The sequence below is a fragment of the Rhinopithecus bieti genome, unplaced genomic scaffold (genome assembly GCF_001698545.2).
Source record: "Rhinopithecus bieti isolate Rb0 unplaced genomic scaffold, ASM169854v2 scaffold_13349, whole genome shotgun sequence".
Taxonomy (NCBI): domain Eukaryota; kingdom Metazoa; phylum Chordata; class Mammalia; order Primates; family Cercopithecidae; genus Rhinopithecus; species Rhinopithecus bieti.
This window is the reverse complement of record NW_016807772.1, coordinates 2729757-2742633: the sequence shown is the minus strand read 5'-3', so window position 1 is coordinate 2742633 and position 12877 is coordinate 2729757. Positions and strand designations below refer to the sequence as shown.

Sequence of the window (12877 nt, the reverse complement as noted above, 5' to 3'; positions counted from 1 at the left end):
TTTGCTTACTACATGACAGCTTAAGTAGGATGTCTAATTTTGGAAGCAGACTTCTTAAGGATTAGAAATGAAAAATAGTTATCTTGTACGTAAGTAACAGCTGAATTGTAGTGACTTCCTGGAATGCTATATGGAAAAAATATTCTAAGGCCATATTTTGATTCAGTGGAGGGAAAAAATCCACTATCTACTGGTGATGTCTGATATGGACACAAGAGAGGGGAGTTGTAGCATTTGTACTATACCTAACATTCTATTTCTTAAGGGCATTGAAAATAGGATGATTAAAACAGACACAGGAATCGACTTTCTTCAGCCCTATTTTCTAATAATTCCCAATCAAAACCTGTATCTTCAGTTAGTCCAGGCTTGAACAACACATGAACAAGCTGTAGTAAGTTTCTCCTTGCTGTTCTGCTTGTACTGAATGAGTAAATGTTCTGCACTATCTACTAAAGTAAGTTTTAGCAAGGCACATAGTCATCTAGCTGGACTAAAATTGCAGCTTTCCTGGGAGCAGGTAGATTTGGCCACATGACTAGGTTCTAGTCATATGATATGAAGGGAAATAATAAATGCATCTTCCAGATCAAGTCCTTTACAAATTTCTTACATTCTATTTCTTCTCTTTGTCCTTTCCCTGGAGCTAAAATGCAGATGTGATCCTGGTACAGTAGCTTCAATCATGCAGATGAGGGTAAAATACTCTAGAAAATGGCAGAGCAATAAGATGGAAGGAACCTGAGACTGTACAATTTAGTGAAGCAGAGGTATGTAGGTGACTTGTCTCTCTGTTACATGAGAAAGAAAGAGAGGAAACCCCCTGCCCCCAACCCATACTATCATATTCTTACACCCCCTGAAGTTTTAGGTCTCTTTGTCCCAACAGTTTAGTCTATACCCTGACTGATTCAGATAGCCTTCTATCTTTGAGAGAGTCACAATCAAACTTTCATTGATCTTCTCTATCTCCCAAATGTTGTAGGACAGGTAAGCTGCACCACAAAATGTGACAATTAATCAGCAAGAGCATGTGTGTTTTATATTAGTAATGTCTTCTTAAGAGTGGGGCCCTGTGATTGGCAACCTCTAAGGTGGCCCACAATGATCCCCACTTTCTGGTTTTATGCCTGTGTGATCCCCATCCCTGCCCTACTGAGTGTGGGCTATACCTTGTAATTCACTTCTAAAGAACAAAATATCGCAAAAGTGATTCTGTGATTAGGTTATAAAGAGATGCAGCTTCAGTCTTGAATGGCTTCTCTCACTCTCTCGCCAGCTGCTGTGTTGTGAGGCACTCTATGGAGAGATCCATCCGGCAAGGAAGTGAGGGAGGCTTCCAGTGAATAGCTAGAGAGAAACTGAGTCTAACAACCTATAAGGAACTGAACCCTGTCATCTCCCACGTGAGTGAGCTTGGAGGCAGATTTTCTCCCTATCGAGCCTTCACATGAAACTGCAGCCCTGTCTGACAACACGATTGCAGCTTTGTAGAGACTTTGAGGCAGAGACACCCAGATAAGCTGCATCTAAATTCCTCATCCACAAAACCATGAAATCATAAGTGTTGTTTTAAGCTTCTACATTTTGAGGTTAATTTGTTATGCAGCAATAGATTGGCCAATACAGAGCCATATTTCATATTCTTTCTACAGTATATAGCACAGTACCATGTGCCTAGCAGGTATTCAAAGAATATGTTAGTCAATATTACTCTAGCAATACTAAATCATGAGCAGTAGTCCAAAGTGAAAATTTCCCATTGGTTACATTATGTATCTACTGGCGATACAAATTCCCATAAGGAGGGAGCCTCTGAAAGAGCTAATCAGTCTTGAGAAATGTGAACAGTAGAAAAATTTAATCTTAAAATTAAATTTCATTAGCATTAGTTTAGAAGCAATTTATCAGTTAAAGGTATGGGCTTTATAATCAGGCAGATTTGACTCTGAGTTCAAGATCTACCAGTTATTAACATTTGTATTATAAATATACATATATAAAAAAGAGTTACTTCACAAATACACTGACTAGAACTACAGAGCTGATAATCCACGTTAATAACAAAGGGAAATATACAAAGGAGGATATTTGGAGAACATATTCATATCAAAGAAAAATGTTCTGACACATAAATAGAAAGGTTTTTGAAGTTATTGTGTATATACACACACATATACATACCTCACATATAGATTTTTAAAAATTGTATAGATTAGTTTGATAGACAAACTATTTATTTGGGGGGAAAGCTTGAATATATCAGACCAAAGAGATGTTACTGTATTACCTGTCTTATCGTGTCACCTTCCTGATTACTGACTGTAATCATTTTATCTTCACCACCTAAAGCAAGCAGATTTTCTGTATTCCAACATCCACAAGTGATTCTCTTAGTATGTTTTCCTGAAAAAGAGATGATTTTTGTACAGACATGTGGATTTCTCAAAGAAAAAAATCTGTGATGCCAATCTGAATATACCAAGAGATTAAACAGACAAGAATTTAGAATTTCATCAAAGCAGTTAGTGTCTAAGCAACCTTATTTAAAATAGTTTATTACCAAGGTATCAATCAAAATAATGGTGTATAAAGGCATTACTGTTTTCCAAATTTTTATCTGGATATAAGCATAGGGGCCCTAATGTAAAAAGATATTTTGCTCCTTGACAAGATTTATTTGCTTATCATATAACCAAACCTGCAAAGATAGTGTCTTTTTTTCTTTTTTGAGACAGGTTCTGGCTCTGTCATCCAGGCTAGAGCGCAGTGGTGTGATCTCAGCTCACTGCAACCTCTGCTTCCCCAGTTCAAGTCATCCTCCCAACTCAGCCTCCCAAGTAGCTGGGACTATAGGCACATGCCACCACACCCAGCTAATTTTTTTTTTTTAAGACGGAGTCTTGCTGTCTTGCCCAGGCTGGAGTACAGTGGTGCAATCTTGGCTCATTGAAACCTTCGCCTCCCAGGTTCAAGCAATTCTTCTGCCTCAGCCTGTCAAGTAGCTGGGACTACAGGTGTGCCACCAAACCTGACTAATTTTTATATTTTCAGTAGGGACACGGTTTCACCATGTTGGCCAAGCTGGTCTTGAACTCCTGACCTCAGGTGATCTGCCTGCCTTGGCCTCCCAAAGTGCTGGGACTACAGGCATGAGCCACCACACCTGGCCATTTTTGTATTTTTTGTAAAGACGTGGTTTCATTTTGTTGCCCAAGTTGGTCTCCAACTCCTGAGCTCAAGCGATCCACCCGTCTTGGCCTCCCAGAGTGCTGGGATTACAGGCGTGAGCCACCATGCCTGGCTCCAAAGTTAATGTCTTAAGAGACGTAAATTCCAAAGCAGTGAAGTTAACTTTACTCATACTCAGCTTCATGGTGTGGTATACCTTTGACGTAAGCAGATTTAACATTCACAGTTTAACTGTTCATATATAACTAAAAGAGGCCAGGCACAGTGGCTCATGCCTATAATCCCAGCACTTTGGGAAGCTGAGGTGGGAGGATTGTATGAGCCCAGGAGTTCAAGATCAGCCTAGGCAACAGAGTGAGACTTCATCTCTACAAAAATTAAAGAAAAAAAATTAGCCAGGTCTGCTGGCACACGCCTGTAGTCCCAGCTACTCGGGAAGCTGAGGTGGGAGGATCAATTGAGCCTAGGAGATTGAGGCTGCAGTGAGCCGTAATCCCACCACTGCCCTCTGGCCTGGGTGACACAGCAAGACCTTACCTCTCAAAAAAACAAAAACAGCAACAGCTAAAAGATATATAATAATATATGATAACACTGATGTACCTGTTAAGAACTGTGTAACTAAGCTAATGAGTAATATCAAATAGCAACTAACTATCATGGTTTTTCATTGAGCTTTCCAGTCAGTGCAAAAATTACATTTTTTTGGGGGGGGGGAAATCACACACTTGACACGATGGGCATTTCTGAAGGTCTTGGGATAGATAAATCCTCAAGAGTCCCAAGGGTAATTCTACTAATGAGAAGAACAGTTAAATGTATAGATTCTGGAGCCAGACTGCTTAGCTTTGAGTCTTAGCTCCACTACCTACTGAAAAAATCTTCAGTAAGTTACTTAACCTTTTCTTTTTTTTTTTGAGATGGAGTCTTGCTGTGTTTCCCAGGCTGGAGTGCAGTGGTATAATCTTCTCAGCTCACTGCAGCTTCTGCTTCCTGGGTTCAAGCAATTCTCCTGCCTCAGCCTCCCAAGTAGCTGGGATTACAGGAGCCCACTACCACACCTGGTTAATTTTTTTGTATTTTTTGTAGAGATGGGGTTTCACCATGTTGGCCAGGCTGGTTTCGAACTCCTGACCTCAAGTGACCCACCTGCCTCGGCCTTCCAAAATGCTGGAATTACAGGGATGAGCCACCATGCCTAGCCAACGTTTCTATTCCTTACTCACTTCATTCATAAATTGGGAATAATAGTATGACCTCTCATAGGGTTGAGATTCAATTGCATTAAAGCACTGACCAAAGTGCAAGGCACATATGAAATGAAATGCTATCAAAGTGTCAGCTATTTTAGCTGTTACTGAAAGCAGAGACCACATTCATTTCATTCTTCGTACCCTCATAGAATCTAATACAGTACCTATGCAGAAAGCAAGTATTAAATGAAAGGTTAAGTGAGTAGACCCTGAGGCAGGAGTTTGCCTGGTGTGTTAAGAGGCTCAGGAAGGACAGTGTGGTTGGAGCAGACAAATGACGAAGGAAGAACATGAGATGAGGTCAGAGGGGTTGCAAAGGCCAGATTATGGAAAATTTGTTCTGGCCATTTTAAGGCCTTTCGCTTTGATTCTGGGTGAGACAGAAACCATTGAAGAGTTCTGAGCAGAGGGCTCATTCTGGCCTCTGGGTTGAGAAGATTCTAGAGTGGGGCAAGAGTTGAAGTGGAGAGGCCAGTAAAGAGGAGACTGCAGAAATTAAGGCAGAAAATGTTTGAGACCACACCATGGTGGCAGCAGTAGAGATGGTGAGACAGGCTGCATTCTGGAGATATTTAGAGGTTGAGTCTATAAGATTTTCTGACAAATTAGATATGGAGAGTACGAGAAAGAAAAGCGTCAAGGGTGGCCCTAAATCTTGGCCTAAAGATTTGGAAGAATGAAATGTCAACAACAGTGGAAGGAAAAGCTGTGAGTCAAGAAGGTTTTGGAGATACTAAATTTGAAGTGTATATTTAGACACCTCATTGAAAATGTTGAGTAAGCAGCTGGAGGTATGAGTCTACAGTGTGGAAAAGATAAAAATTTGGGAGTTTTCAGGATATAGACAGTATTTCCTATCAGGAGACCAGAGCACAAAAGTGAAAGAAATATTCAGAGAAGAAACTGGGGCTACAGAGATTTTGCAGATCATAGATTAAGGGACTTGGGTCTTATAAAGGAACTGGGTCTCCAAAGAAATAGGCACTAGGAAGGGGAAAAGACTATACAAAGACAAGTAGGAAGATGCCAAAGATATCTTTCTATACCCAAGAAAGGGAGAAGAAAGTATCTTCTTCCTCCTCCTTCTTATATACCTCAAAGCCCTTTTGCTTTCAGTGCTCAGATATCAAGTTAGTCTTAACACCAATAATAACAGTTAATAGACAAACGAATTTAAAGTTGATATTTGTAACTTAAAAAATTTTAGTTTAACTTTTCAAATAGTTCAATGACATTAATGTTTAGCTGTAGCACCAAAAATTAATGTTAACATTAAAGAGATACATATATGTAAAAATAATTTGAAATGATTATCTCGAATGAAGAGCACTTTCTCAAGTATCTGTGGGTGCCACTATCTCCAGAGTGTAATTCCTTTATTAGCAGTAAGTTATACTTTTCCTGGCCACTTGGATACAATTAAGCCCACTAGGTTCTACCATTCATCACAATGATGTTACAATAATTGACAAGAACAGATGATTCTTCTTGGGTATTCAGAGGGCAGATGCCAAGTGGCCAGAGGTTGGGGGAATCAAAGAGCTGAAACAAGAAGGTCAAACAGGGAACACATAAAAACACCCTCCGGCTGCATATCCTGAGGCAAATGGAATTCATAGTCCACATCTAGATTTAACTAGGATTTGGAGAGGGTGAGGGGTCAGAATTAGAAATCTTGATATATTCTATCCAAGCAGTAAATTTTTTTTTTTTTGAGATGAAGTCTCACTCTGTCACCTAGGCTGGAGTACAGTGGTGTGATCTTAACTCACTCCAATCTCCGCTCTCCAAGTTCAAGTGATTCTCCTGCCTCAGCCTCTTGAGTAGCTGGGACTACAGGTGCCTGCCACTGCACCTGGCTAATTTTTTTGTATTTTTAGTAGAGACGGGGTTTCACCATCTTGGCCAGGCTGGTCTTGAACTCCTGACCTTGTGATCCACCCACCTTGGCCTCCCAAAGTGCTGGGATTACAGGTGTGAGCCACTATGCCCAGACCCAAGCAGTAAATGTTTTAATCTGCCTACTGTGTGGAGTAAAATTACCACATATTATAATGCAACTAAATTAACTAAAATTAACAAAAATAGCACATATTATCAATATGTGTTCATATGCATATGAGCTATTCCTTGTCCAGAGGTAGAGTCTGGGTGAGAAAGGACAAATGGAAGCCATGCTATTAATGTCCTGATGCCAAAGGCACAGCCTGACTTTAACTCAATCCATTCTATGTACCCTGGGAAGTTATCAGTAAGCAGTGAACAGGGATCTTCATGTTTAGCTAAATGTAAGACTTTGGGGAACATGGGGAGGGGTTCATACTGCAAAATTTCCCTTTCAAGATCAGGGAAACCCAAGGCAGCAGAATTTATATTTAGGTAAAGCATCTCAAATATTTAGCAGTGTTTCCAGCTATCACCTACCAAGGACAGGAATCTTTCGAGATGTCTGACGATTATAAATAAGCAAATTTCCTTTAACAGTTCCAACAGCCAGGAAACTTCCAACTTTTGACCAAAGAAGGAAAGACATTTGATCCCTGTAACATTAAGACATAAATTACTAAACAATTCACGATCATAACCTCTAAACAGTCCTTTAAAAAAGTACTCCATGGATAACTTTAACATCTACTTAGAAGCCAAAGTACAAAATACAACTTAATGCTTCAGAACAAAGACTAAATGCTAAAGACATTTTGGAGATGCTATAGGATGATCTTAGGGTCAGTTAGACGCAAAATACAAAAGTATAATGAATGTAGACTTCAATTCTGTTATGATAAACCTCAAAATTCATGAGATGACCTATGATGAGGTATTTATTAATTTGTCTATTAAAGAGGTTTAGCTCTAAATGTAATTACAAAAATATTAATGGATGGTGAAACCTCATGCTTTAAAAAAGTGGCATCCAATAACATAATATATTAAATGGTAAAAATCATTGGGAGTTCGTAACTTTAAAAAGGATATATCTTTTCTAGCCCCGTCACTATTAAGAGTAGCTCAAAAGCAGGCAGAAAACACTTTTGCCCACCACCAGTTCTGACATGCATTCTAGAATTCACGAGGTTGAAGTGTTATACAGTTCCCTACTAAGGGGATGCAGAACTTCTTGGAGTGTACCTCGTTCCATATATTGAGAAAAGAAATTACAATGGGTCAAGAACAGTGGTTCTCAAGATTTGAAATCAGAACCAGCAGCATCATCTAGGAACTTGTGGGAAATGCCAGTTCTCAGATCCCAGCCCAGACATACTAACCGAGGAATTCTGAAAGTGGCACCCAGCTCCCTGTGTTTTCATAAGCCCTCCAGGGGATTCTGATGCAGCTAAATTTTGAGCACCGCTGACAGACCATGGTATGGTTTTCAGAAAGCAGCACTGCTTCCAAGAATGTTGAGGGCAGTGATAAAAGGACAAAATAGTAAGTTTAAAGAGGTTTCCTCTGCCAAAATTAGGAGAACTTGAGGATTAAACATTACATACTTGTTTAATACAAGTTGAGTTTGTGAAACATCGTAAAATCATGATGTTACTTGGAAGAGAAAAAATAATTTAAAGTATGTGGAAAAATTAGTTGTAATAATAGAAGCATATAATAAAATGTTTAGTTAAAAAATTAATTTTAGGCCGGGCAAGGTGACTTACGCCTGTAATCCCGGCACTTTGGGAGGCCAAGGTGGACGGATCACAAGGTCAGGAGTTCAAGACCAGCCTGGCCAATGTGGTGAAACCTGTCTCTACTAAAAATACAAAAATTAGCTGGGTGTGGTGGCATGCACCTGTAGTTCCAGCTACTAGGTAGGCTTAGGCAGAAGAATCGCTTGAACCCAGGAGGCAGAGGCTGCAGTGAGCCGAGATTGTGCCACTGCACTCTAGCCTGGGCAACAGAGCGAGACTCTGTCTCAAAAAAAAAGAAAAAAAAATTAATTTTAGCAAGTAAGGGAGTAGTAACATACCAGGCTGCTAGGTTCTTCTATTAAGTATCTATTTTACAAAAGATAAATATGCATTTTAATCTTTTTTTCCTTGTTTTAAGTAGGTGCCATAGCTACAATAATGTGCCTCTCAGATTTCCCTTTGTCTGCAGAAAGTGTAACTGGCCACAAGCCCCAACTGGTAGGCTTTGGAATCCATCACCTCAATGAACTGGGCTGTGCTTTCTCATGGGCTGCTCCCAGACAATGACTGAGTGAGGGAGGGATAACTGCTGGGCCCATTCCCAGGCAGAACTCCTTTGACAGGTAACTTTTGCCCAAAGACTCCCCACAGACCTAGCTGAACTTTCTTAATTAGAACTCTACTACAATTTAATGGGCTGGGCACGGCGGCTCACACATGTAATCCCAGCACTTTGGGAGGCTGAGGTGGGCAGATCATCCGAGGTCAGGAGTTCAAGACCAGCCTGGCCAACATGGCGAAACCCCATCTCTACTAAAAATACAAAAATTAGCTGGGTGTGGTCGTGGGCACCTGTAGTCTCAGCTACTTTGCAGGCTGAGGCAGGAGAACTGCTTTGACCCAGGAGGTGGAGGTTGCAATGAGCCAAGATCGTGCCACTGTATTCCAGCCTGGGTGACAGAGGGAGACTCCGATCCAAAACAAAAAAAAAAAACCAAAAAAACCAAAACTGTGCTACAATTTAAGATGCTTCTTCCCAACCTTACTTCTTTCCCTCTCTCATTTATAAGGGTCAGACATGCACTGAGGTCTGACAGCTCTTCCAATCTCTTCTCCTAACCTCTCTAGGTTCCCTCACAGGCATTTCCTGTAAGAAATCTCTTACACATTTAATCCTGTCTTAGAGAGACTCCTTCAAAGAAAATATGAATAAAAATAATTCTGCATGAGCTAAAAATAGTATCAGAGAAAAGAACTGTATAACAAGAACAAGATCTGATCAGCAACAGTGATCATATATAATAAGATAAATATAACATTAGTTTATTCAATAGTTTATCAGCACTGACAGTTACACAACAACCAACTAGAAAGAAAGTGTTAAATAATGTGTTCTAAGAAGATCAAGTAATCAAATGTCCTCAAAAGAAGAGCTAACTGAACAGACTCCATCCCTCTTAGGAGATAAGGCCTGTAGAAAGTCTTGCAAATTACAATATGATACTAAAGCATATGTAAATTTCCAATAATGCCATTGGATCAAGACAACATATAACAATCACATGTATCTCTGGCCAAGCAAAATTTAAAGAATATATCATCCTAGGGAAATGTACAGGTTACAAAAAATTGCAACCTATGTATAAGGCATGGGCTTAAAAGAATTTTACTAACATGACAACTGAGGTCAATTTAAAAAGACACTGAGTAGGATACCTAGTACTCAGGTCCAAATTGCCTTGGGAGAAGCAACCATGTTCTGTGATCCATCCAAGAATGAATTGGTTGATGAAGCAGATGTTACATACACGGTTTTCTGTGGAAAGAAATGGCTATATCCCAGTCATATAATTAAATGACTACTTCTGTTAGGTCTAGGCAGGAGCAGAGTAAATACTGCTATAATCCTAAAAGAGTATAAAAGCATATATAGCAAAAATAAATGAATTCAGCTCATTGAATTAATGTAATATTTTTAGTTAAGTGGCACCACGGTTAAGTTTTGTGATAATTACATTTGGATAGGTTTTGGGTACTATTTAAGGTGTCTGAAGTGCTCAAAAGACTCACTTCAGATAAATTTTATAAATGGAACCTAAATTGATTAAAAGCATTTATTTACTAAGGAATAACTGAACCTAGAGGAATCAAGGTGGCCATGTACAACAGGACCTTCTTAAATAAAAATACTTAAGAAAAATTGATATTCAAAGTTTTGTTTAATAACTAGCTAGTATAACAGATTGGCCTTTGAATAGAGAACAAACAATAGTGGGTATGCTTTTGTATATACAAAAGTCCTTTAGACTTTAATTATAAGCATCAACAGTAAAGCAACCTTAATTTTATTTTAATGACAATTACGATAACATCTACCATTTACTTGGGTCTTAATTTTATGCCTTGCCATGACATACATTTAAACACCACAACAATCCTAAGATGAAGTGGAGAAACAGACACTCTGGGAAGATAGAGAGCTGAAGGCAGAGATAGACCAGTTAGAAACATCAGGGGATTAATTATGCACTTTTCTCTGAGTGAGAACATGGCCTTACTATTGCTGAATTTGGCTCAAGAACCAGTACTTGAAGTTTATTAAACATTCCCTTGAATGAAAGCACAGAGAGTGTATATAAAATCTTTCTGAAAAGTATGTAAACCCAAAGTGTAAGAGGACAGAGTAAGAACTGAAGGTTCTTAGACTCAGAAAGACTTTACATTGGTAGACAGTATCTTCTGCAGCTACTTGCCTCAACACTCACTCTGGAGGGTCAATGGGACTGCACTCCCTAGGTTATAGCTGATGCTGCTCTACATGACTGCCTTGCTTCCTCTGGGTTTGGTTATTCCTTAGTAAATAACTTGAAAACTTATAGTCTGGTCTCATAGCATGTATATGATCTCTTCCTCCCCACCTGAGGGGTACATGAAGCCATGAAACATGCTATACCCACGTCATACAGATGAAGAAACTGAGGCTTGGAGAGAGGTTAAGCAACTTGTCCAAGGTCAAAATGGCAACGTTTCAGCTGGAAATACTGACAAGTTTTTCTTTTCCATATTGGAAACTGATTTCTATTTTAGCAGATATCTGTCATTTATTCTGTCTGCCCAAGGTGTTTTTCCATTTGGGAACTGCCCTGCCCTTCACCCTTCCTTTCACTTGGTGGGAGTACCAATCCATGGCCCTGCCTACTCCATTCAGAGACCTTTTGAGGAACTGAATGGGCTCTGGTGATGTCAAGGCACATGCTCTTTTCTCTGGCATGGCTTGCTATGAAGAATGATACACACTGATAGCTACCAGTAGTCGTGGGTGAGAATCTGATTTAGAATGAAGTCAATACAGAGAAAAGAGGAGCTGAGAGATGGAGAAAAAGTCTTGATTGCACCATTATAACTCCTAGATCCAGCCATGCCTATGGTCAAGCCCATCTCTGGATTTTCCCATATATATTTTGTCTCATCTCTGCACTTCTTAGTCTGTTCCACTGAAAGTAACTTTTTAAGAAGCTATTTATATTTCACAGTTATAACAATTTCATTCTAATTGGGTAACAATAATAAAATAACCATTTTCTAAGAAAATAACTCATTAAGGAATCTTTAAAATGAAAGTAGAAAAGAATTGTTAGCACCAAAGCTACAAATATTCATGTTTCTAAGTGAAGCTTTAAAAAATAAAAAAGTTATCTTACCTCATGCCATTATCTAACTGGCTAGTCTTATTTGTGTTGGCATCCCAAAGATAAATGCAGCTAGATTTCTCAGCAATCACTGCTAGGACATCTCCATCTTTATCCCAATCCATGGCAACACAGTTACTTTTTAAAAAGAGAGCAAAATATCACTATACATTTTTTTAAAGTAAAATCACTGTGATTTTTGTCTATAACAAGATTATTCAATCTATTTTGAACAGATAATAAACTCTCTAAAGTGAGAAATACAACTCACTATTCACTGCATGGGTGATATTAACTTCAATTTTTTGCTGTGGTTGAGGGGATGGTAAAATTCAAAATTTTACTTTTAATACCATTTTCATACACTACATTAAATATAATCATACTTAAGTTAGCAGATTTTCTTAAATCCTATAAAGAACCCTGCCTTTTGATAAAACAAACTCATCAAGCACCTTTACAAATGAATCACATCTGGAATTGAGACATAATTTGTATGATCAGCTTTTAAAAGATCATTTTAGATTGACAGAGAGGAAAAGAAGGTATTGATAAGAAACAAAGTGGCTGGGCACAGTGGCTCACGCTTGTAATCCCAGCACTTTGGGAGGCCGAGGCAGGCGGATCATCTGAGGTCAGGAGTTCGAGACCAGCCTGACCAACATGGAGGAACCCCATCTCTATTAAAAAATACAAAAATTAGCTGGGCATGGTGGTGCATGCCTGTAATCCCAGCTACTTGGGAGGCTGAGGCAGGAGAATCGCTTGAACCCGGGAGGCAGAGGTTGCAGTGGGCCAAGATGGTGCCACTGCACTCTAGCCTGAGCACCATGGTAAGTTCCCATCTCTACCAAAAAAAAAGAGAAAAAAAGGGGGGCTGGGCATGGTGGCATGCACATGCTACTCAGCTACTCAGGAGGCTGAAGTGGGAGGATTACTTGAGCCCGGGAGGTCAAGGCTGCAGTGAGCCATGTTTGTGCCACTGCATTCCAGCTTGGGAGATACAGTGAGACCCTGTTTCAAAAAAAGAAAAGCAGCAGAATTATAGCTAAACTGGGTGATTGGGTAGATATAGGATTGTAAAAAAGGGAAAGATTGATTCTTTTTTTTTTTTTGA

At 39.3% G+C, this 12877-nt stretch overlaps 1 protein-coding gene across 1 annotated transcript in view; it reads right to left on the bottom strand.

The window, feature by feature from the left end:
* WDR19 (WD repeat domain 19) overlaps positions 1 to 11899 on the bottom strand; it is an 87325-nt gene extending 75426 nt beyond the window's left edge. Inside the window, exons 1-3 of the mRNA XM_017883743.1 lie at positions 11773 to 11899; positions 6870 to 6985; positions 2291 to 2406 (exon numbers count right to left, since the gene is read on the bottom strand). Coding sequence (XP_017739232.1) covers positions 2291 to 2406; positions 6870 to 6985; positions 11773 to 11885 — 345 coding nt within the window. The 5' untranslated portion in view covers positions 11886 to 11899. The remainder of the gene's footprint in view (positions 1 to 2290; positions 2407 to 6869; positions 6986 to 11772) is intronic.
* Positions 11900 to 12877: the final 978 nt, after the last annotated feature.